Source organism: Stegostoma tigrinum, chromosome 13, assembly GCF_030684315.1.
Source record: "Stegostoma tigrinum isolate sSteTig4 chromosome 13, sSteTig4.hap1, whole genome shotgun sequence".
NCBI lineage: Eukaryota > Metazoa > Chordata > Chondrichthyes > Orectolobiformes > Stegostomatidae > Stegostoma > Stegostoma tigrinum.
The window spans coordinates 56,769,416-56,792,322 of record NC_081366.1 but is presented as its reverse complement, the minus strand read 5'-3'; the positions used below and the strand labels follow the sequence as shown (position 1 = coordinate 56,792,322).

The window sequence follows — 22,907 nt, the reverse complement described above, 5'->3', positions numbered from 1 at the left end:
ATCAGAAATTCGACTAGTTCAGCGTGTGAATACCGTGACTGCACCGGTATCGGCTGGGAATTCTATAGCGGGTAACTCATCTCTTGACTCTCCAAAACTATTGACCATGCGCAAGTCTGAAAAATATATTTCACTTGCCTAGCTTGGCGTGGCTACGTCAATCTCCAGAAACTCCAACCATCCCAAGCAAGTCAACCTATTTTATCTGTTTTCATCACCTTAAAGATTTAGTTTGCACTATCATGGGTGCACAGTGACAGCAGTAGGTACTTGTACAAAATGCTCTTCAGCAATGCACCAAAGCTTCAGATGGTTGGAAACCCCATGTCCTATAAGTTCTTCTCAAGTCAGGTAGCATACTGATTTCAAAATACATTGGCAGTCCTTCACTATTGATATATTGGAATCTTAAAACTCCTTCCCCCAACAGCACTGTGGAAAAATCTGCACCATAGGAACTGCAGCAGATCAATAAAGTGACTCCCCACCACTACATGGGCAGTTAGAGTTAGGTATTAAATGTTGGCCTTGCCAATGATCATCATCATGTTAATGAAGAAGGATCCAAAATTGAATCCTTGTCATAATCTAAGCCCACATGTAAAATTTGCTTCCTGTAATCTCTTCAATTTTATTCAGCTCTGTCTTTTTGTATATCCCCTCTGTTCATTTGATTCTTACACTCTGGAAAGTTTTCTTTAAATACTTCTATCTTACTTACTCTTATCCGTTTTTGAAAATTTCCAAATATCAATCTTTTTAATCTGTCTTTCAAGTGCCATCAATAATGCTTCTCCTGAACTTTTGAGTTCCAATTATTATTCTTTGTAAAGAGGTTTCTGAAGTTTTACATTCCATGCACTCTTAATATACAGGTAATATATGATGTAACATTCTGAATTCAAACTCCAATTGAGAATAAAAGTTTGCTCCTAAATTTTCCAAAGTATGAGGATTTGAAATAATAATGAAATCATCTGTTTTTTCATATACTGAATAAGCAAGTACACTTTGCGAAGTGTAGCATTTACGGTACACTCAATTCCAAATGTTCTGAGGTGGTTTTTGCAAGGTTTTCAGGAGGACATTTGGAGCAGCTCAAGTGTGACTGAAAACAATTCCAGTGTTGAAGTTGAAGACAGAGAAAAATTTTTTTAGGAGAGTGGCAGTTAGCTGAACTGTAGGGACAGCACCTGAACTGCACAGATTCTATCTAGGGTGACTCAGGAGTCTGGCTCTTTGCTTTTAGAATTAACTCAACAAAATGATTTAGGAACTAAAGGCGGCTAAGAGTTGGTGTCGAGACTTAGAAGTCCTAGGGAGCTATGAAAGGAGAGTGGTTGCTTACTGTATATTGGGGAATGCTGTGAGGGTTTGAAAGAGGCCTGCAATCATTAATGCATCATTGCAGCCTAGAGAGTGAGGAATTGAAAAGCTCGAGTAGTGTTTGCCTGAAGTAGCTGAGCAGAATTGGATCTTGAAGGCAGACCTGACTTAGTGAAGCAAACTGATGAAGAGCTAGAAATATGCTTTTTTTTTTACTGAAGTGCATCTTGAGTCCAGGGGAGCATGAACTTGGAGCAGGAGGGAAATCAACCAGGACAGGAGCTGCTGTTGAGGCCGTCAGTGATAGTGCATTTCTTGAGAGAGGGTTTCAAGGCCAGCTTGCAAAAATGATGAATTGTAATCCATTACGAAGTTCAGCGAAATTTGATGACCCACCATATCTTTAGTGTCTGAAAAGTTAAAAATAAGTTGTGGGATCTGTCTTGGTTGCATTTGCTATTAGATGTGTTCTGTGGGAGTGAGAGTTCACAATATATTACCAAGGTTTATCACATGTTCATTTCTCAGTATTAAAAATATGCTGTATATGTATTTGGAATATGTTATTGTTCTGACTTTTACAGTATTGTTTGTCCAAAATGCTTTATTCTCTTTTGTAAGACCCCTGAATCTCAAGTATCTCAAGTTCTTCTGTCTACTCTAAACAGAAATGTTACTGGTATCTAACCATATATTAACCAATTAGGGGCTCATCTGGGATTATAAAACAAATTTGGTGGTGTGCTGTACGAGCATGATATAATGTGCAGGATTTCTCAGTGCACAAAAATAAACAACTAGATGCAACTAGAGGATTTCAGCACATTATTGTGTTGCACAGTAAGTATATCCAAGTCAGTAGCTTAGAAAGTGGTTAATTAAATATTAAACAATACAAAAGGTTGGAATATTGAAACTGCTCTTTAATCAAAGTCTTTTGGTGGAAATATCTCCTGTAATGGCAATCGATTTTTGATTTACTGCTGAAAGAAAGAGACATTCTATCAAAAAATTTTAACTTCTCATCAGGACAGATACAAGAATGCCAGATTTCATGGAGAGCAACAGCTTGCACTGCATGGCAAAAAAAAGGACGATTGGGTGGCATGCGCACTCTGAATAGTCAAGATATTGTCATGGACAGTGTACCCTCGGGAATAGCCGTCTGCCAGCTTGTGTTTGATTGAGGAAGTTGCAATGCCTGGGCATAATCTTGCTGTTTGTAAAGGACTGGGTCTTGCATGTGAATGTGTAGCTTCCAGCAAGTGTTAAATTACTCTGACTAATAATTTGGAAGACTGATAAATGATTAATCATTATGGAATTGCATCATGTTGCCAGGCATCCACTATTCCTTGTCACTGAAAAAAGTTTGCAAGTTGGATCCCTTCTGCACACCCAATTTTTCCTTAAATTGTTTTGCACCTTTAGTAGAGAATAGCCATAAACTAACCTGATACCCATGTTGACTTTACTTAAGAGTATACAGAAGCTGAGAACTCTTATACAGAAGCTCTTGGTGTTTGTCCAGCATATTACCAGAAGGACAGGTCTATCCTTTATTCCAATCGTGCTGCTGCAAGAATGAAACAGGTAAGCATGCCTCTTGTTAATCCGTTAAACTGTTCTGCAGGACAAATTTGTTGACTTCACATAAACATTACCTGTTTGAGGAAGCAGTGCTCTGTTTGTAGCAAATTGACGCAATGAACAGGTTTCTTGCTTTTATTTTATTCATTCATGGGATATGGATGAATAGCTAAGCCAGCAGTTTTTGTCCAATCCTAATTGCCCAGAACGCATTTTAGTCAACCACATTGCTGAGGGTCTGGAGTTACATGTAGGTCAGACCAGGTAAGGACAGCAAATTTCCTTCCCTAAAGGACATTACTGAACCGGGTGGGTTTTTCCTGACAAATGGCAGTCATCTTAAATCCAGATTATTATTGAATTCAAATTACACCATCTCTTCTGTGGTGGGATTTGTCCATAAAACATTACCTGACTCTCTGGATTAATTGTTTCATGATAATACCACTAGACTATCGCCTACTCGGACAATGAGTTGAGATTTGCTTGGCATCATCAATGACCAGTAATGTTTGCAAATTGAGTGGAGTTGGGTGAAGCCAAACATGTTCAGATTTGTATAGAAATAAATTTGGCATGATGTATCTTGTCATTTTAATGTTTTAACTTCTGCTGTCTGAATCTTCTCTGACAGGCACCTACTTGTAGACTTTGCTGACTGCTTTATTTAATATTAGAAGTCCAGTTGCTTTTTGAAATATAAAAATGTAAGTTGTTGATGTCTGTTTCACAAGGATTTTAACAGTTTTCCTCCAAGAAATCAGATGACATATGTTTTTGAACAACAAGGATAAAATATTTTATTTGCAAGCACCTTGGCTGTAACGACTGATCAGATACCAGCACCTCCAACCAGTGACTTGTGCATAAATTTTTGTAAAATAATTGGTTCTTCCTGGTTCTTTGGTTCATTTAACAAACATCCTATTTCTTCAGTTATGTTACTGTTTGCTAAGTGGAATTTTTGGGCAGTTGTGAGATAAAATTCTGTGATTTGGTCACACTGGCTTAACCATATTTGTTACTACAGTTTCTCCATTTCTTTTTCCAGCATAAATACTTGTGTACCAGAAAGTCACTGCAAATAAATTTTTAGTCATTGTACTAGGATTTGATGGACAAATTAGGTTTTCTTCCAAGGAATCTGAGTAGGTATGTGAATAGGAAGGATTCAGAGAGACAATGGGCCAAATGCTAGCAAACAGGAGTAGATTAATTTAGGATTTCTGGTTGGCGTGGGTGAATTGGACTGAAGGGTTTGTTTCTGTGCTGTCCATCTCTGACTCTAGTGGACTAATGATTCAGTCCTATATTAAATTTAAGCTAGCGACAATGTCCAATTTCACTAATTCTTATTAAATTATAATTCCAATGATGTCAACTACATGAACTCCATTAACTACTCCTTGTGAATCTAATGGTAATTACTGACAAGTCATTTAACCACAAAAAGATGCAGCTACTCATCATCCTGCTCTTGACATGGGGAAACAGTTGATCTTTTCATTAGATTTAAATCCATTCTTGTAAATTTATCCATCATACTACCACAAGGAACAAGTGAAAATGCAACATTCAGTTTGTGCTTGTAATATAAAAACATTGGTGTTGCGCAGCCTGGCCAACTGCATTCGCATTTATCTAGGAAATGGACACAGGCCTGCTGAGAATGTAACATATCAGTCCTTTGTAATAGAATGAGTTCATTTTGCTATTTTGGATATGAAGAAATTATGGATTCTTGTTTTTGTTTTATAAGTTCTTTGTAATATTTTCTATTTCTGTGGTAAAATAAATATCTTTTCTAATGAAAGGCCAGCATATGTCACATGCATATTGCTGGATAATGTAATATCAAGTAGTGACCTAGATCCTGCAGTCTCCAAATTAAAGTTTTAATTATTTTGTGTTCTGCAATTCAGATTTGGCAGAAAGAAATCGAGAAAAATTCTGCTTTGAAATTCACAGGTGTTGTTCAAGTGCAATTAACTTGCACAGAAGAGTTTGTGAAACATATTTTCTAATTAAATCACTGTTCTCGTGATGCTGTTTCTATTCCAGGATAATAAGGAAGAAGCCATAGCTGATTGCACCAAAGGTAAAATTTATGTTTAAATTATTTTCTGAGATCATAAATCGTCAGATAAAACAAGATTAGTATCTTGGATTTTACAACCTTTTAAAAATATACTTCCACTTGCCTTTTTTGTCCTTATTTTCTTGGAACTGAACAATTTGAATTGTGGTTTATATTATTTTGATGAATATTTTTTAAACTTTTAGCGATTGAGTTAAATCCCAATTACATACGTGCAATACTAAGAAGGGCAGAGTTGTATGAGAAAATTGAAAAACTCGATGAAGCACTGCAAGACTATAAAACTGTTGTCGAGAAAGATCCATCAGTAGGACCAGCCAGGGAAGCCTGTATGGTAAGTGCAATGTATATGAATTCAAATTGTGAACAGAAAATAAAATGATCAGTTGCAACCAATAATTGCATTTTAGAATTTTGTGTAAAATATTGATTAGTTTGTCAATTCAAAGTTGGTTCATGTTGTGTCACTGCATTTGTCATCAAGGAACACAGTATTCATCTTTTTATTTTTCAACATTTCTGTTCCAGTAAGGCAAATAATTTATTTGTTTGCCTCCTTAAAGTGAAAAATAAATTGTACAGGAGAATGCTGTTTCTGTTTCTAGTTTGTTCAATATTAGGAGGTGGTTATTTGGAGGAAACGGGGGGGTGAATCTCTGTCCTTTCCTTTTATTGTGCTTAATAACACAGAACCAGTGCTTAATGCCATCTTTTGAAAAATTCTTTGATCCATGACAATTCCAAAGATTAGATATTCAAGTTCAGACTTGGATTTTGAGAGAAATTGTTAGAAATATAAGGAGTTAAGCATTGATAGTTCATGTTTCAATAAAAATAACTGAACTGTGTTAAATACATGTTTGTGCCATTCCACATTTATCTTTGCTAAGTACTTACATCTGAAGCGGAATTTGATACTGTACTTGAACTTCCGTGATTGCTGATTTCAGAATTTTTGTTTAATCCTTACTATGCCTTAAGACTGCTAACTAACTGGGAGTTAATAAGTTAAAGTTGCAGTAGCATTTCTGAAGAAGAGTCCAGACCCGGAACCTCAGCTTTCCTGCTCCTCTCATGCTGCTTAGCCTGCTGTGTTCATCCAGCTCTACATCTTGTTATCAGCTCTTCCTATTATCTCTGAGTAGTTATAATCTTGCAGTTTTTTGGTTCTTGTTTGAAGGAGAGCTGTGCGTGCATTTAGCTCAATATTTTTGAATTTATTTCCTTATTGCAGGAGCTTTTATGTATTGCTGAATCTAATATCTTCATTAATTTGGTGCATAGATGCAGCCATTTTCATAACTTCTAACCTGTAGGCCTATCCTAAATTGAATCCCTGATTGTGGCAAAGACCTCTGGGCCCTATTATGTACATGGGTGAAGTAATATCAAAAACAAGGCAGGGTTGTACTATTAATTAATTAATTGCTTGTCGGTTGAGGTGTATGTAGGGTAAAAGGACATTGCGTGACTTTGAAAGTTTGGGGTCGAGATTGAGGTTGCATTTGCAGGGGACTCGAATCTTTTTTTGCAGGCAGGAAGCAAGCACTCTTCCTGGCCCACAAGTACTACTAAATTCCTGGCTTATGGATCTTGCAGCCCCTGCCTTTCTTCCCTTGCTGAAAATCTTGCATAGTAGCATAGTTTAAGTTGAGGGCTCCCAACTACACTGTATTAGTCCGACTTGTACATGCTAATAAGGCATTTAACATCACTCTGGTAGACTTCTGGATACCATAGTATCTTCCACTGTAAAAGGACAGTGTGTAACACCTTGGTGTCACATTTCATGTGTTCAGCAGTGAAAACCCACTTTCATATGGCGATTAATATATAAGCTTAGTTTATGTGTTGTTATGAGGTTTATCTATTTCAGACATATGTAGTTGCAGGCTTTGGCCTCTGAGGCACTATGCTTTTACCACAAATTGCTTTGTGGAAAATATTTCTAACTGCAATTTTGTCATTGAAAAGTGAAATTTCACATCTAAATTAAGAATTTAGCTAATCGTGAAAAAGTTGTATCTTTCATTTTTTGAACTTATTGAGTATATTGTCTTATAAAACTTTCAGTAAAGTTTTTAATTAGAACTTGAATGGTTAGTGATTGCTGTCAATACTGTGTGAAACTGTCAACAAGTTCTGATATTTGCAAATGCAAAGTTAAACTGAAATCCAGAAATTTGGAAGTCAGCAGTCAGCAGTCAGTAAATTTCTGTTCCTCCACAATGGTACATTGTTAAGGTTCCCACAGATTATGGGCATTATTTTAGAAATCACTGAATCGTTGAGTGGTGTTCCCTCTAGGTTGTATGGCTGTGCACCTACTCAAATGTTTCATGTTGGCATTTTGTTCGGGAAGCCACTTTGCATATGGACCTCAGAGGTCGATGTAGTGGAAAAATAATTGCGGTAACTAAGCGATGAGAACAGACCATATTAGATCGCTGTTAAAACTCCTCATAAAATTTGGCTTTCTTTAATACGTTATCTGACTAAAATTGTATACTAAAACGTTTCTTCTGAACTCTCTTAATCTTGTACCTTCTACCTTAGATTTATTCCCTCTGGTTGTTGACTGCTTTACTACTGGAAAATGCCTTCTGTTCCCCACCTATTTACTTCGCTCAATCTGATACAGTACAGTCAGGTAACCACTCAACCTTTGCCACTTCAAGAAAGGCAACCCCAGCCTATCCAACTTTTTCTCATAACTCAGATCCTCCAGACCAGACAGCATCCTGACACAACTTTTTGGCATCCTTTTGATACTATCATATCCTAGCGAGTTTTGAGAAGATTTGTAGCTCAGGTTGAAGTTCTGGATGCGAGTGCTCGCTGAGCTGGAAGGTTAGTTTTCAGACATTTCGTCACCATTCTAGGTAACATCATCAGTGAGCCTCTGACAAAGTGCTGGTGTTATGTCCCACTTTCCATTTTTAAATAGAAAGCGGGACATAACACCAGCGCTTCGTCAGAGGCTCACTGATATTACCTAGAATGGTGACGAAACGTCTGAAAACTAACCTCCCAGCTCAGCGAGCAAACTCGCACCCAGAGCTATCGTATCCTTCCTATAATGTGGTGACCAGAACTGCATACAGCTGGCCTACCAATGTTTTATGCAGTTCCACCATTACCTCCCTCTTGTATGCTGTGCCTTAGCTAATAAAGGCAAGCATCCCATATACCTTCTTAATCAAGAGTTCTGAGGAAGTGTCACCGCACCCGAAACTTTAACTGTTATTTCCTTCACGGATGCTGCCAGACCTGCTGAGCTTTGCCAGCAATTTCTGTTTTGTTACCTCCTTATTCACTTTATCTACATGCCCAATTACTTTTCGTGGTCTGTGGATATGCACACCAAGGTTCCTGTGATCTTTAGAAATTTTCACTGTCCTACAATCTATAGTTTAATCTCTTGCTTTGTTAGCCTTCCCCAAATGCGCTATTTCACACTTTTCACACAAACTCCATTTGGCGCTGCTTTGACCAGCCAACTGCTCTGTCAATACCCTCCTGCAGTTTATAGCCACCCTGTTCACTGTTTATCATCCTTCCAATTTGTGTGTCATCCATGAACTCATTGATCATACCTCCACTGTTCATTAAAGAACCTCACAAACAGCAAGAGCCCCAGCACCAACCCCTGTGGCAGCCACTGTTGCCCACATCCCACGAGTGAATAAATAAGTTGGAAAAAATGCAGCAGTCTGGTAAAAGTTAATGAGCTGGATTGCATGCCAGTAAGTTCTGCTTCAGAAATAATTTCCAAGTTTTTTTTTGCTTCCATTTGTGATTATTTACAGATAACTACTATTGAATGATACAGAATGTAGGATTTTAGGGTTCCACGTATTCCAGTTGTTCCTTGCTCTCTAGCCCACTTCATCAGCCGGCTTAATGCACTGTTCTTGCATCCTAAACTGCAATGCCACAGGAGGTTATCTTGTATAAATACTTTGAGGATTGTGCAATTGAATTCATTTCTAGAATGAATGCTGCTGACTGGGTCAGTATGTATTGCTCATCTCTAGTTCACCTTGAGAAGGTGGTGAACTTCTTGAACTACTACAGTCTGTGTATTGTAAGTAAACCCTCAGTGGCCTTAGGGAGGGAATTCAAGGATTTTTAACACATTGAAACTGAGGCAATGGCAGTTATTACCAAGTCAGGATGGAGAGTGGTTTGGAAGGGAATGTCCTTGGTGGTGTTCCTAGGCATCTGCTGTCTTTGTCCTTCTAACTGCAAGGGGTTATGGGTTTGTAAGATGCTATCTAAGAAGCATTGGTAAAATCCTGTAGTGTATCTTGTGGATGGTACACACTGCTGCTATTGAGCATCACTGGTGGAGGGGGTGGATGCTTATGGATATGGTGCTAATCAAGCAGGTTGCTTTCTCCTGGATGTTGTATTTCTTGAATGTTGTTGTTCTGGTGTAATTCTACTGTGGTCAGGGTCATTCACTGTTCAAAGGTAGCTGTACAAATAATAGCTTTTGTTCCCTCTACCTTATTTCCTGAATGGGATGTCTGCCTTAGAACCCAAGAATGCCAGCAGCTCTCCAATAAATAATGATAATTCTTGATGTTGTTTTTTGATACGGTGTTTTGACATGTTACTTAACGCATGTAGAGACCCAAACCGTGCCCAGTAGGATTTTCCTTCAGTATCCATTATGGGCAGTTTGTCGCATAATAGGGCACTTTGTGGCTTTGTTTCATTTTCTTTAGGAGTAGAGGCGTAGTATTTTGTAGCTTAGGCCCATATTGCGATGATGCTATTGGCAATTTAGATGGGATCAGCTAAGTTTGTGCAAATTGAGAATCTAAACTGGCACTTTGTGGCTTTGTAGCATGCTGCCTCTTTCAGCTATTCAGTGCAAGTGTAGATTTCTACTTGGGTCTTGCTATTTCATAGTAAACTTTTAAAAATGTTAATCCACATTGTATAGTATACTTGAAGACACGCATTCATAAGATTGCCTGAGCAGAAAGAATACTCTCTTCTACACTGATAGTGTGCTGTAGAACCAACATGGTTGACACGTTATTTCTTGCAAGCTTGTGAAGAGTCTGGCACTAGACTAAATTTTCTATTAATTCTGGTGAATGAATTTAACAATTGTTGCAACAAGAAAAAACTTTCTAATGAGGTGCAGCTACAGGTAATTTTTCCTGCATTTGTAAGATGATAGATTGACCTCAGTAAAGGATTGCGTATTAATATTTTTGCACATACTGTTTGTAACATAGGTGAACAGAAACTTGTAGTTGATTTTTATAAACCAATGAACATTTTCCACTTGTTTTAAATATTGCAGTTAAGCTGCAAATACGGCCTTTGTGAACAATGTGTTAAACTAAGACTTAAGAAATTGATTGTTTAAACACTACTATGCGATATATTGCACCACGTAGAACAACTTACTAAAATTACAGATATTGTTATTGTGTAATTAATGTTATTGTTAATGTTTAATATACTCTTCCATGAATGAGAGAGTAAAAGGCTACCTCAGAGTACAACAGGATGTTGATCAGATGGGTCAATAGACCGAAGACTGGCAGATGGAGTTTAATTTAGATAACTGTGAGGTTTTGCCTTTTGGAAATGTATATCAGGGCAGGACTTACACACTTAATGGTAAGGTCCTGGGGAGTATTGCTGAATAGAGATCTTGGAGAGATCTTAGTTCCTTGAAAGTGGAGTTGCAGATAAACCGGATAGTGAAGAAGGTGTTTGCTATGCTTGCCTTCATTGGTCGTTGCATTGAATATAGGATTTGGGAGCTCATGTTGTTGTACAGGACATTGCTTAGGCCACTTTTAGAACACTATGTACAATTCTGGTCTCCCTGCTATAGGAAGGATGTTGTGAAACTTGAAAGAGTTTGGAAAAGGTTTACAAGGATGTTGTCAGGGTTGGAAGTTTTGAGCTGTAGGGAGAGGCTGAAATGGCTGGGCTGTTTTCTCTGGAACATTGGATGCTCAGGGCTAACCTTATAGAGGTGTGTAAAATCATGAAGGGCAATGATAGAGTAAACAGACAAGGTCTTTTCCCCAGGGTGGGGAGTACAAAACTAGAGGACATAGGTTTAAAGTGAGAAGGGAAAGATTTAAAAGGAGCCTAAAGGACAACTTCCTCATGCAGAAGATGGTGCGTGTATGGAATGGGCTGCCAGAGAAAGTGGTATAGGCTGGTACAATCACAACGTTTAAAAGGCATTTGGAAAGTATATGAATAGAAAGAATTTAGAGGGATGTGGGCCAAATGCTGACAAATGCAACTAGATTTATTGAGGATATCTCGTCGGCATGGAAGAGTTGGACCAAAGGATCTGTTTCCATGCTGTACATCTGTGACTCAATCTATAATAACCTCATACATTGTATTGTTTATTTTGTAAGAAAGGCTTGCAATATCTGTAATTTTAGTAAGTCGCTCTGTGGCATAGCTGTGTTTAAACAATTATAATTTCTTAAGCCTTAGTTTAATATGCACAGCCAAGCTTCTCCTAAATGCGTTTCAGAGATAGTAGGAACTGCAGATGCTGGAGAACCTGAGATAACAAGGCATAGAGCTGGATGAACACAGCAGGCCAAGCTGAGGACCAGGAAGGCTGACGTTTTGAGCCTAGACCCCCCTCCAGAAATGGGGGAAGGGAAGAGGGCTCTGGAATAAATCGGGATGGGGGGTGTGCAGTAAGAGCAGGCAGATAGTGGTGGAGATTGGTCAGTGAGGTGGGAGGAGCGGATAGGTGGGAGACAAGACGTACAGGTCAGGGAGGTGGGAATGGGTGGGCTGGTCTTGTGATGAGGTTGGGGTTGGGGAGATTTTGAAACTGGTAAAGCCCACGTTGAGACCATTGGCTTCCAAGGCGGAGTATGAGGTGCTGATTGTATACAGTTAGGTTTAGCCTGAGTATGTGGCTGGTTCCATCACTGTCCAAATTGATGAGTTTAGGGTTTGTGGTTCTGGACTAAGGCATTAGTTTAATCTTAGAAACATGACAAATAAGAGCAGGGGTAAGCCACTTGGCCATTTGAGCCTGGTCTGTCATTAATCTTGCCTTGTGTTCAACTGCAGAAAAAACTACACATTCAAGCTAATGTGCGAGGCAGTCTGACAACACAAAGTCGTTCAAAAGGCTGATAATATCGTTGCTTCTTACAATGTGTATGGCCAAATTAAAGCTATATCTGCAAATGATATCACTAAAGGGTAGCATTGTGGCTAAAGAGGCAAATACATCATTTGAAGAAATCTGGTAATGACAGACGTTGAGGGGGTGGGGCACTGAGATTTGATTGGGCAGCAGTTGAAGATGCGCTGTCTATATTCAGCTCAGTAGAAATAGAACTGTTAGAGTATGGTGCCTGAAGAACTGTTTTGAATGCTGCACAAGTGGTCAAGGTGGGATAAAGATTCACATTTGCCAAGGATGTCATTCTTGATTTTTGCTTGCTTTTTAAAGGATAATAAATTTTCTTCACCCAGATAATGTTGAACCTGTGTAATTCACTACCACAGAAACCAGTCAAGGCCAAAACGTTGTATGATTTCAGGATGGAGCTGGATGTAGCACTTGGGTCTAAAAGGATCAAAGGCTACGCGGGGGGAAGACTTGAAGGTCTGAATGGCCCGCTGCAATTACTGTGCATCTATAAAGACAGAGTTGGATAGGGCGATTCAAACTAAGATTTCTGAGCGTTGGCACTAGGTTGGAGGAGTGTCATATAAGGACGATTTGAGGAAAAATGTAGATTTATTGGAATGGATGGATAGCTTACGGTTAACTTGATTTGAAGCAGTGTAATAATTATTTTGAAAGATGAGCAGGTGATGCTAGAGGCAAGGAAGTCTTCAAACCAGAAACGCAGAATATCTTTTTCTGCATTGGAACAGAAATAGCCTGTTCAGCCCATCAATCCTGCCCTGCCATTCAATTACATAATGCTTGAACGTCTGCTTCAATGTCACTTTCCCACGTTGTGTCCTAGTACCACTGGACCAAATTAGCCTATTAATTTCTATCTTAAACATGCTGAATAATCGAACTTTTACGGCTCTTTGGTTAGAGAATTCCAAAGATTGGAGGTGATAAATGGACACTTGGATAATAATGATCTGATTGGACTTAATCGTCATGAATTTATGCATGGGAATGTCTGATAAATTTGGAGATTTTTGAGATTGTTGTTCACAAAATTGATCAGATGATTCATTATATATATAATACTTGGATTTTCAAAAGGCTTTGAATGAGGTCTGCACTGGAGGTTGGTTAGCAAAGTTAATGCTCATTGGATAGGAGGTAATGAATTAAGGTTCACCCAGCAGGAAGAAAACTAGGAATAGATGCATAACTCTTATGTTGGCAGGTTGTGACTTTTAGGATATTGGAAGGATCCACTGTTCACAATATATGTCAATAGTTTGAATGTAGAGATCAATTGTAATATTTTGAAATTTGCAGATGATTCAAGGCAAGGTGGGAAAGTATGTTCTAAGAAAGATGTAGTGCAGCTTCAGGAGGATTTGGATAAGCTTAATGGTGGGCAAAAATGTGGCAGATGGAATATAATGTGGAAAGATACAAAGTTATCCACTTTGATAGGAGCAATAAATGTATTTCTTAATGGTATTTCTTAAATGGTAAAAGATTGTAAACTGTGAAAGTACAGGGTGACCTTGAGTGTCCTTGTTAATTTACTGATAGTTAACATGTAGGTGCAGCAAGCTGTTGAGGAGGCTTATGAAAGGCTTATGCACTGACAGTGATTACCACTGCTGCCAGGGACTTGGGTTCACTTTCACCCTTGGGCAACTGAGGAGTTTGGACATTCTCCCTGTGGTGTCTCTGAGGTGTTCTGGTTTCTGCCCACAGTCCAAAGATGTGCAGCTTAGTTGAATTGGTCGTGCTAAATAAAACTGCCCAGTAGTGTCCAGGGATGTGCAGGTTAGCCAGGCGAAAAATCCTGTTACAGGGATTGGGTGGGAGTGTGGGCGTGGGTAGAATGCTGGTTGAAGAATCGGTGCAAGAAATGGTCTCTTTCTGCACTATAGGAATACTATGATTCATCATCGTAAGAGCATTTGAGTATGGTATAGTAAAGTCTTGACTAACATACATAGAACATTGATTAGACTATACCCAGGATACTGTGTGCAGTTCTGATCTCTTTACATCAGAAGGTATTGTAGCCATGGAGGGAATGCATGAAGGAACAACTGATCAGTTCCTGGGAAGGTTAGGCCTGAGCTATTGGTTAGGAGAATGTACGCTGTACAGCTTCAAGGAATAAGAGGTGATCTAATTGAAACCTGCAGCATTCTGAAGGAGATAGATCAGGTGGATGCAGGTAACGTGTGTCTTCTGGTTGGTAATTCAAGGACAAGGGAGTATGATTTAAAATGAAGAGAATGCCTTTTAGGATCGAAGTGTGAAGAAAGTCTTTTTTTTTAAACTTAGAGCATTGTGAATCTGAAAATTTCTATCCCAGAGGACTGTGGAAACTCAGGCTTTGAGTATGTTCAAAGTCAGGATAGATTTTGGATTACCAATAGAATAAAATGTTGGGGGGGGGGGGAAGCATTGAAGTGTTTGATTGTCCATGATATTAACTTGTGGTGTATGCTCAATGGGTTCCATGGCCCAGTCCTATTCCTATGTTTACAGGTTCACTGCCCTCTGAGTGAAGAAATTCCTCATTGCAATCTTTTAAATGGCCAGCCATTTACCTTGAGATTTGTCTCCTGATTTTAGACTTACTAGCCAAGGAAAACATCTGATCTGCATTCACCTTGTCACATCCTGTAAGAATTTTATAAATTTCGATGAGATTACTACTTCTTCTTTGAAACTGTGGAGCACACTGACCCAGTTTCTTCAGTCAGACTTCAAGACAATCCTGCCATCCCAGGGTCTAATCTGGTGAACCTGTATTGAACTCCCACTTTGGCAAGTATATCCTTCTTTCAAAATGGAAAGTGAAACTGGACAAAGAGGCTTATAAATGTTGATGTGCAGGAGGATTTGCAGGTTTTTACACTTTTTTGTATTCATCCACAGGATGTGGGCGTCACTTGCTGGGCCAGCATGTATCGCTGATTTTTAGTAATTTCTTGAGAAGGTGGTAGTGGGATGCGGCCTTGAACAGCTGTAGGCCATTTGCTGCAGGTAGATGAACAATGCCACGTAAAATTTTAAAGTTCGCATGCAAGGACAGCAAACGGTTTGGCAGGCAAATGGTGCATTAGACTTTATTGTGAGGGATTGGAGTATACTAAGAGTTAGGAAGTACTGTTGCAATCATGTTGAAATTTGGTAAGACAACATCTAGAGTACTTTTACGATTTTGGTATCTACCTAAAGAAGGATATATTTTATCTTTGAGTAGGTTCAGCAAATATACATTAGATTGATTTTTGTCCCTATCCCTGAGCTAACACAATTTTCTGTCCTCATGACATCTGCTGTCAACTTATGCGCTCCACCTCTTTTATTCTCTGAAGCCTATTCATATGAAACTGCTGACCACGTAATTTCTTTTCCTGTGCTTTATGCTGCCTGATACAGTCAGTAGCTTGTTCTCAATACTGCTCATATCTCTCTCTAACCTGCCATCAGTCAACTCAGAAAATCCTGTCATGGCTCCCTTTTTTTTTAAACAAACTGCCATCTTCTTATATCCCACTTCTTTTTCACTCTTCAAAGTCGTTCGACATGTTATCATCTCCAAACTGATGTCATCTTTCCCATCAGGTTGTGTTTCTCCTGCCAGACTCAAACCAGCCTTACCAATGAGACAGTGGTGCTGTGTTACAATGAAAAGCTGTTGGCCTTTGCTTCTCTGGTTGCCTACAGGATTTAGCAAAGTTGACCATGGCATCCACCTCTACCAAGTCTTCAGCATTGTCCAACTGAATTAGGTATGTACTAACTGAATTAGTACATGACCTAACTAAATTAGTGCACCTGGTTCTGTTCAGTCGTCTTTATTTATTTTCTGCCAGACAGAGCTTGAAGCCCAATCATTGAATGCTTTCAAGAAGCAGTTCTTCAGGCTAAAGAAATCAAAAGGTTTGGGCAGAGAGAAGGAACAGGGTACTGAATTTGATGATCAGTTATGATCACATTGGATGACAGAGCAAGCTTGAAGGTCTAAATGGTTACAGGAGGAGAGGAACCAAGACTTGGACCTCTGAAGAGTTTAGAAGTGAGTTTGTTTGGAATTATGTTGTTGAAGACAGAGTTGTAGTCAATAAATAGGAGCCTGATGTAGATATCTTTGTTGTCCAGAGATGAGCGTGGGGCAGGGAGATGGCATCTGCCGAGGATCCAGGCAGTATGGTAGACTGCAGTTGATGTGAGCCGTGACCAACCTCTGAAAGCACACCATAATTATGGAGATCAGAGCCACCGGGTGGTATAAGGGATTTCAGTTTCAATGTTTACATTTTTTACTTGAGGCCTGTAGCTCTACAGAATTATGCACTTAAGGTTATGCAACAAAAAGACAAATTCCATCAGTTTGAAGTTTCAGTATTCAAGAAAAATGAGACACTGACTAGAGTCTGTTAATTATGATCACGATAGTAGTGTAGGGTGTGATTCTCTTTCACATTGAATAGTGTTCATTTACTTCATTTTATGTGAATAAACTGGCAATCGTAATGCATGGAAGTACTGAGTGACAGACTATTTGTATTAATGTTTGCGCCCTGTAAATTATCCTACTGACATGTGCTTACCCCGTCTATAAATTCTACAACCTAATGAATTTTTATATTAAACGGAGACAACAGAGTGTAGAGAGGAATGCAGCATCAGAGGAGCAGGAACGTTGACGTTTCAGATCGGGACCCTTCAGAAATGAGGAGGGGGAAGGGAGCTGGGGAAGATAGGTGGGATGGTGATAGGTGACTGCAGTTAGGGAGTGGTGGGATTGATCAGTGGGATGGGTGGGCGGATAGGCAGGAGAGAAGATGGACAGGTTATGAGACCAAGCGTAAACTCGAAGACCGTTTCATAGAGCATCTGTGCTCTGTAAACGACAAACAGCAATGCCTTCTCATTGCCAACCAATTTAACTACCCCCCCCCCCCCCCGCCCCCATTACTTCATGGGTGACGTCCATCCTGGGTGACCTCCAGTGTGTCAGTGACGCCACCCGCAAACTGGAGAAGCAACACCTCATATTCTGCCTCATAAGCCTACAGCCTGATGGTCTAAACATGGAATTCACCAGTTTTAAAAGTTCACCACCCCCTGGCCTCATCCCATGTCCAACCCTCCCCCTCATCCCCGCTTCCTTGACCTAACACAACCTTGTCCATCTTTTCTCCCACCTATCCGCTCCTCCCACCTCACTGACCATTTCCCACCACTACCTACCTGCACTCACCTGTTACCCACTGACCTTCCCAAGCCCTATCCCTCCTCTCTCGCTTTATTCCTCAGTTCCCTTCTCCCGACTCCATTTCTGAAGAAGGGTCCTGATCTGAAATGTCTACTTTCCTGCTCCTCTGCTGCCTGGCCAGCTGTGTTCCTCCAACTCCGCACTGTGTTATCTCCTGACTCCAGCATCTGCAGTTCTTGCTATCTCTAAATTTTCATTAAACCCTCTTGTAAAGTTTCAATATTGTACATGTGGTTCATTTTACTGTTATTTATGTGTACTAATTATATCAAATACATCATTGAAAAGGATTTTAAATTTTGCTCTTGATACCAAAGAGAGCACGTTAATTGTTCAGAGAACCATAGGAAGCTGAAAAAGCACACTTATTGAGATTCTTTATAGTTTCACAGATACCTTTTGTTTTCATTTCTGTGGTATTCCTTAAGACCAAATCTGGAATTCTGTTGGAATTTTTATATATAGTCTTATCAATCTGAAATACTTTTTGTAATTTCATGAAACATGTATCCCAAATCTTGTTTAGCAATTTAGCAACTAATTAATGTTTTAAAATCTAAAATGCATTATTTCACAATGACACTCAATACAGCTCATCACCTGTGGCCTATTCTGTTACCACTATTGAAATATTCTCTGCAACCTTTGATTTACTAAATAGCAAGCAATGTCTTCTACTTTGGAATAATCTGCAAATACCAGAATCACTCCCCGCCTCCCCCCGCCATCCAAATCACAATATAAGTAATGAACAGAAGTGGAACACAGGTGAAAACTTGCAGTCATTCCAGGGGAGAATATATCTTATTTCCTAACTTTCATACTTTGAACCAATTAACAGCCTGGTTTGCTATCTTTCTTGAATGCCAGATCCCTTAACTTGCCCTAGTGTTCTGCTATGTTGAATGTTTCCCTAAGGTCCAATTGCACTATGCCCACTGTATTTCCAAAGTTTACATTTGTAATACATGCTGTCTACTTTTTTCTCTCTAGCAGTCAAATGATGTATATGCAGAATGCTTGTTGAATAAAGGAAAATCCAACCATGGTACTTCCAGCATTACAATAGCTGGTGTACAGTGTTAGGATTATCCGTGATCTGTTGATTTTCTTACATATCCGGTCACAAATTAGAATCACAAAACTATTGCTATCGAATTAACACTTGTTTGTAGCCTTTCAGGGGCAAAAAGGATTTGTTTGATAATAATTGTTAATATCAGATATAGGAACCAATCTAGTTTCATTCTGAAGTGAGACTGTGAGAAATTGTCCAGTCAGTACATAGTTGTGAAGGAGAGTGCATGATGAAACATTGGTTGTAAATGGAAACATAATTAGAAGTAGTATTACAAGAGAACTATCTCAACTGTTCCCACTAGACTAGCATTTAAGTTTCATATATGCAGTGCATAAGAGCACATAATCTGCAGGCTAGTCAGTGGATAGGTAAAATAAAATGTATTGATAATATGTATGCACATAATTTTAGATCAGAACATTTGTAAATGGTATACTGTAATTTTGCAAGTATATACACAAATGTTTCAATCATTTATAAATAGCATAAAAGTGTTCAAACTTCACCCAGGTTTTATTGTTATCTGTACTCATATTTTCCTTTAGAACTAATTAACCTGTGTCCCCTTGCATTCTTCAGTCTTTTCTGAGCCAAACTTGGGACCATTTGACCACTGTTACTTTACAGGTTGGATACAAAAAAGACCGTTGACCCAACATTGCTCAGTCATTTTGGAAGAGCATGTAGCCCTGTACTGAGGGGTTCTTGTAGTGCAGAGGTAGTGTCCTTACCATTGGGCTCAGGCTCAGTTCCCCACTTGCTCACATGTGTATCCTCATGTGTCTGGACAAGATGGTAGGAGATATTTATGCTGTAGTTTTGTATTTACGATAGATATTATCCTATTCTTTATTATTGTTTTTTTTTCCCCCCATCGTAAATGTTTTGCTTCCAGCCTATTGGAAAATCACGATAGGCACTCTTCATGTCAACATCAAACCGATATTTGACTTATCCTGTTTCCTCTGTTCAATATAAATATTTTATGGTGTCAGTATGATACATTCCTTGAATAAGCGTTAAAGTCATGTCAAAGTCCTATCTGTTCCTAGCTTTTTAACATCAGTTTTTTTGTGAAATGGTGAATCTGCCAATGACAACATTTTTTTATTTCGAATTAATGAATATTCTTGATTTATAAATCAATTGTTTCTAATTGATTTAAATTTGTTATTGCACCTAATGCCTAATTAAGCATATCAACAATTTTAGTTCACTCAAAAAATCAGTTGTGAGATTTGTATGAAAATTAAAGTCTGAGGTTTTTGAATTAAAACTGAAATTTTAAGTTGAAATAACTAAATTAAAAATTCATGTCTGAACTAAAATTTTAATGAGTGTAAAAATTCATGCGAAAAGCAACCCTTTTGACTTTGGGACAACTTCAGGACAAGACAAACTATCAGGATAAAGTATTTGAAATCTGGCTCTTAATTTGAGAGTGGTCTACATTGGAGACTTTGCTGTTGTGACCTTCAGTTCTAATATTTCATCATTTCTTAGACTTCCATTTCTGATGTTAACTGAATGCAATAGTTATTTTTCTTTAAGTCTGATGGCCAAAAACTTGATTGCACTTAGCACACAACAGATGGGATTAAAATCAAACTTTTTTGTTCTTCACTCTCCAACTAAATCTGCCTGTTACTTCGTGACTGCTGCTAAAAGTAGAGGCAACCTACAAAATGGTTTTGTCGTTACATAAGGATTTCTGAAATCTCTTTTCTGCATCATTAGTTCATTGCTTGGTGCTAGCTGAAAGGAACCTGTAAATTTGGACTGTTTCAAGGCTGATGCTGTTTGTGCTGCCTCTGACATTATCTGTCTTCTATTGATCTTCTGCACAGTTATGGAGTCATATAGCATGGGAACAACCCTCCCGTCTAATCTGCCCTTGCCAAACAGAATCCCAAACTAAGCTAATCTCCCCTACCTGGCTCCTGGCTGATATCCCTACAAACCTTTCCAATTCTCGTATCTATCCAAGTGTCTTTTAAATGTTGTAATTGTACCTGCATCCACCACCTCTTCAGGAAGTTCATTCCGTACATGAACAACCCTCTGTCAAAAAAAATTGCCTCGTGTCTTGTTTAAATCTCTTTCTTGTCACCTTTAAAAATAAGCCCCTGATGTTGACATCCCCACTTTAGAGAAAAGACTGCTGCCACTACCTCTGCCTGTGCTACCATTAACTCTGTCTGCCTTTCATTGTTCTATAAACTTCTGTTAGGTCCCCTCAAAACCTCCTATGCACCACTGAGAAAGGTCCCAACCTGGATGTGAGTTTGCTCGCTGAGCTGGAAGGTTCGTTTTTAGACGTTTCGTCACCATTCTAGGTAACATCATCAGTGAGCCTCCGACGAAGCGCTGGTGTTATGTCCCGCTTTCTATTTATCTGGTTAGGTTTCCTTGGGTTGGTGATGTCATTTCCTGTTCTTTTTCTCAGGGGATGGTAGATTGATTTGGAGCCAGTGTGTGTGTTGATGGAGTTCCGGTTGGAATGCCATGCTTCTAGGAATTCTCGTGCATGTCTTTGTTTGGCTTGTCTTAGGATGGATGTGTTGGCCCAATCAAAGTGGTGTCCTTCCTTATCTGTATGTAAGGATACGAGTGATAGCGGGTCATGTCGTTTTGTGGCTAGTTGATGTTCATGTATCCTGGTGGCTAGCTTTCTGCCAGTTGGTCCAATGTAGTGTTTGTTGGTGACATAGGTCTCAACCTATCCAGCCTTTCTTTATCACTCAAACCTTCCATACCTGGCAACTTCCTGTTAAATGTCTTCTGAACCCACTCCAGCTTGATAATATCCTTCCTGTAACTGGACAACCAGAACTGGACACAGTATTCCAAAGAGACCTCACCAATGTCCTATGCAACCCCAACTTGACTTTCCCACTACTGCACTCAAGGCCTGAGCAATGAAGACAAGCATGCCAAGTACCTTTTTAACCACCCTGTCTACACGTGATGCAAACTTCAAAGAATTATGTACCTGCATCCCTGGTCTCGTCTCTTCTACAACATTACCCAAGGCTCTACTGTGAATTGGAGAAGCCCTAGCCTTGTTTGTTATGCTTAGTATACCCGTATTTACTTTAACCCTGTCACTCCTAGTCTTACTATCCTAAAACCCTTTGAATATTAATCGTTTTGTAGGGCTTAGCTGCACCACCTTTTTTCTTCATTCTTAATCATTCAGTTATCTTACCATTGACATGCTTTCCAAAGTTGTTGCAATTGTTTCTTAGGTTAGCACCCATCCTGCTCACCTTCACATTCCATAATTGCTTTTCGCAGACCACCTTTCCCTATCACTTAACATGAAAAGCTCATCTGTATACAGTCTTTCTCGATATCTGTCTGGATAGGGAATTGTGATGCTATAATCTAGCACTTACTGCATCAGCACTTCGTGGCTGGATGCAGGTGTGAATGCTGGAAACGCTGAGTTTAGTCCTATTTGTGGAGCAAGGATTTGAGCTTATACTTCACATTATAACATGTTACTTCAGTCTGGGAAATCAGATTGGGAAGGCTACAAAAACAAACAGAGGATAACAAAGAGAGCAATAAGGAAGAAGAGGATCAAATATGAAGGTAGGCTAGCTAGTAATATTAGAAATGATAGTAAAAACTTCTTTCAATGCATAAGAAACAAACGAGAGGCAAAAGTAGATATTGGGCTGCTCCAAATTGATGCTGCAACGCTAGTAATGGGAGATAAGGAAATAGCTGAAGGACTTGCGTCAGTCTTCGCAGTGGAAGACGTGAGTAGTATGCCAACAATTAGGGAGAGCCGGGGGCAGAGTTGAGTATGGTAGGCATTACAAAAGAAAAAGTGCTAGAAAAGCTAAAAGGTCTAAAAATTGATAAATCTTCTGGCACCGATGGTCTACATCCTAGAATTCTGAGGGAAGTGGCTGAGGAAATAGCAGAGGCTTTGGTCGTGATCTTTCAAAAGTCACTGGAGTCAGGGAAAATCCCAGATGATTGGAAAATTGCTGTTGTAACCCCCCCTGTTTAAGAAAGTATGAAGGCAAAAGATGGAAAATTATAGGCCGATTAGCCTAACCTCGGTAGTTGGTAAAATTCTAGAATCCATTGTCAGGGATGAGATTTCTAAATTCCTGGAAGTTCAGGGTCAGATTAGAACAAGTCAGCATGGATTTAGTAAGGGGAGGTTGTGCCTGACAAACCTGTTAGAATTCTTTGAAGAGGTAACAAGTAGGTTAGACCAGGGAAACCCAGTAGATGTTATCTATCTAAACTTCCAAAAGGCCGTTGATATGGTGCCTCACGGGAGGCTGCTGAGCAAGGTGAGGGCCCATGGTATTCAAGGTGAGCTACTGGCTTGAATTGAGGATTGGCTGTCTGTCAGAAGACAGAG

At 39.2% G+C, this 22,907-nt stretch overlaps 1 protein-coding gene across 3 annotated transcripts in view; it reads left to right on the top strand.

Moving 5' to 3' along the window:
- Positions 1-22,907, top strand: part of ttc1 (tetratricopeptide repeat domain 1) — a 51,849-nt gene that overhangs the window by 12,643 nt on the left and 16,299 nt on the right. For all 3 annotated transcript variants that reach the window (XM_048543614.2, XM_048543613.2, XM_048543612.2), the window contains exons 4-6: positions 2,807-2,919; positions 4,978-5,014; positions 5,200-5,348. In XM_048543614.2, the coding sequence (XP_048399571.1) occupies positions 2,807-2,919; positions 4,978-5,014; positions 5,200-5,348 (299 nt within the window). The remainder of the gene's footprint in view (positions 1-2,806; positions 2,920-4,977; positions 5,015-5,199; positions 5,349-22,907) is intronic.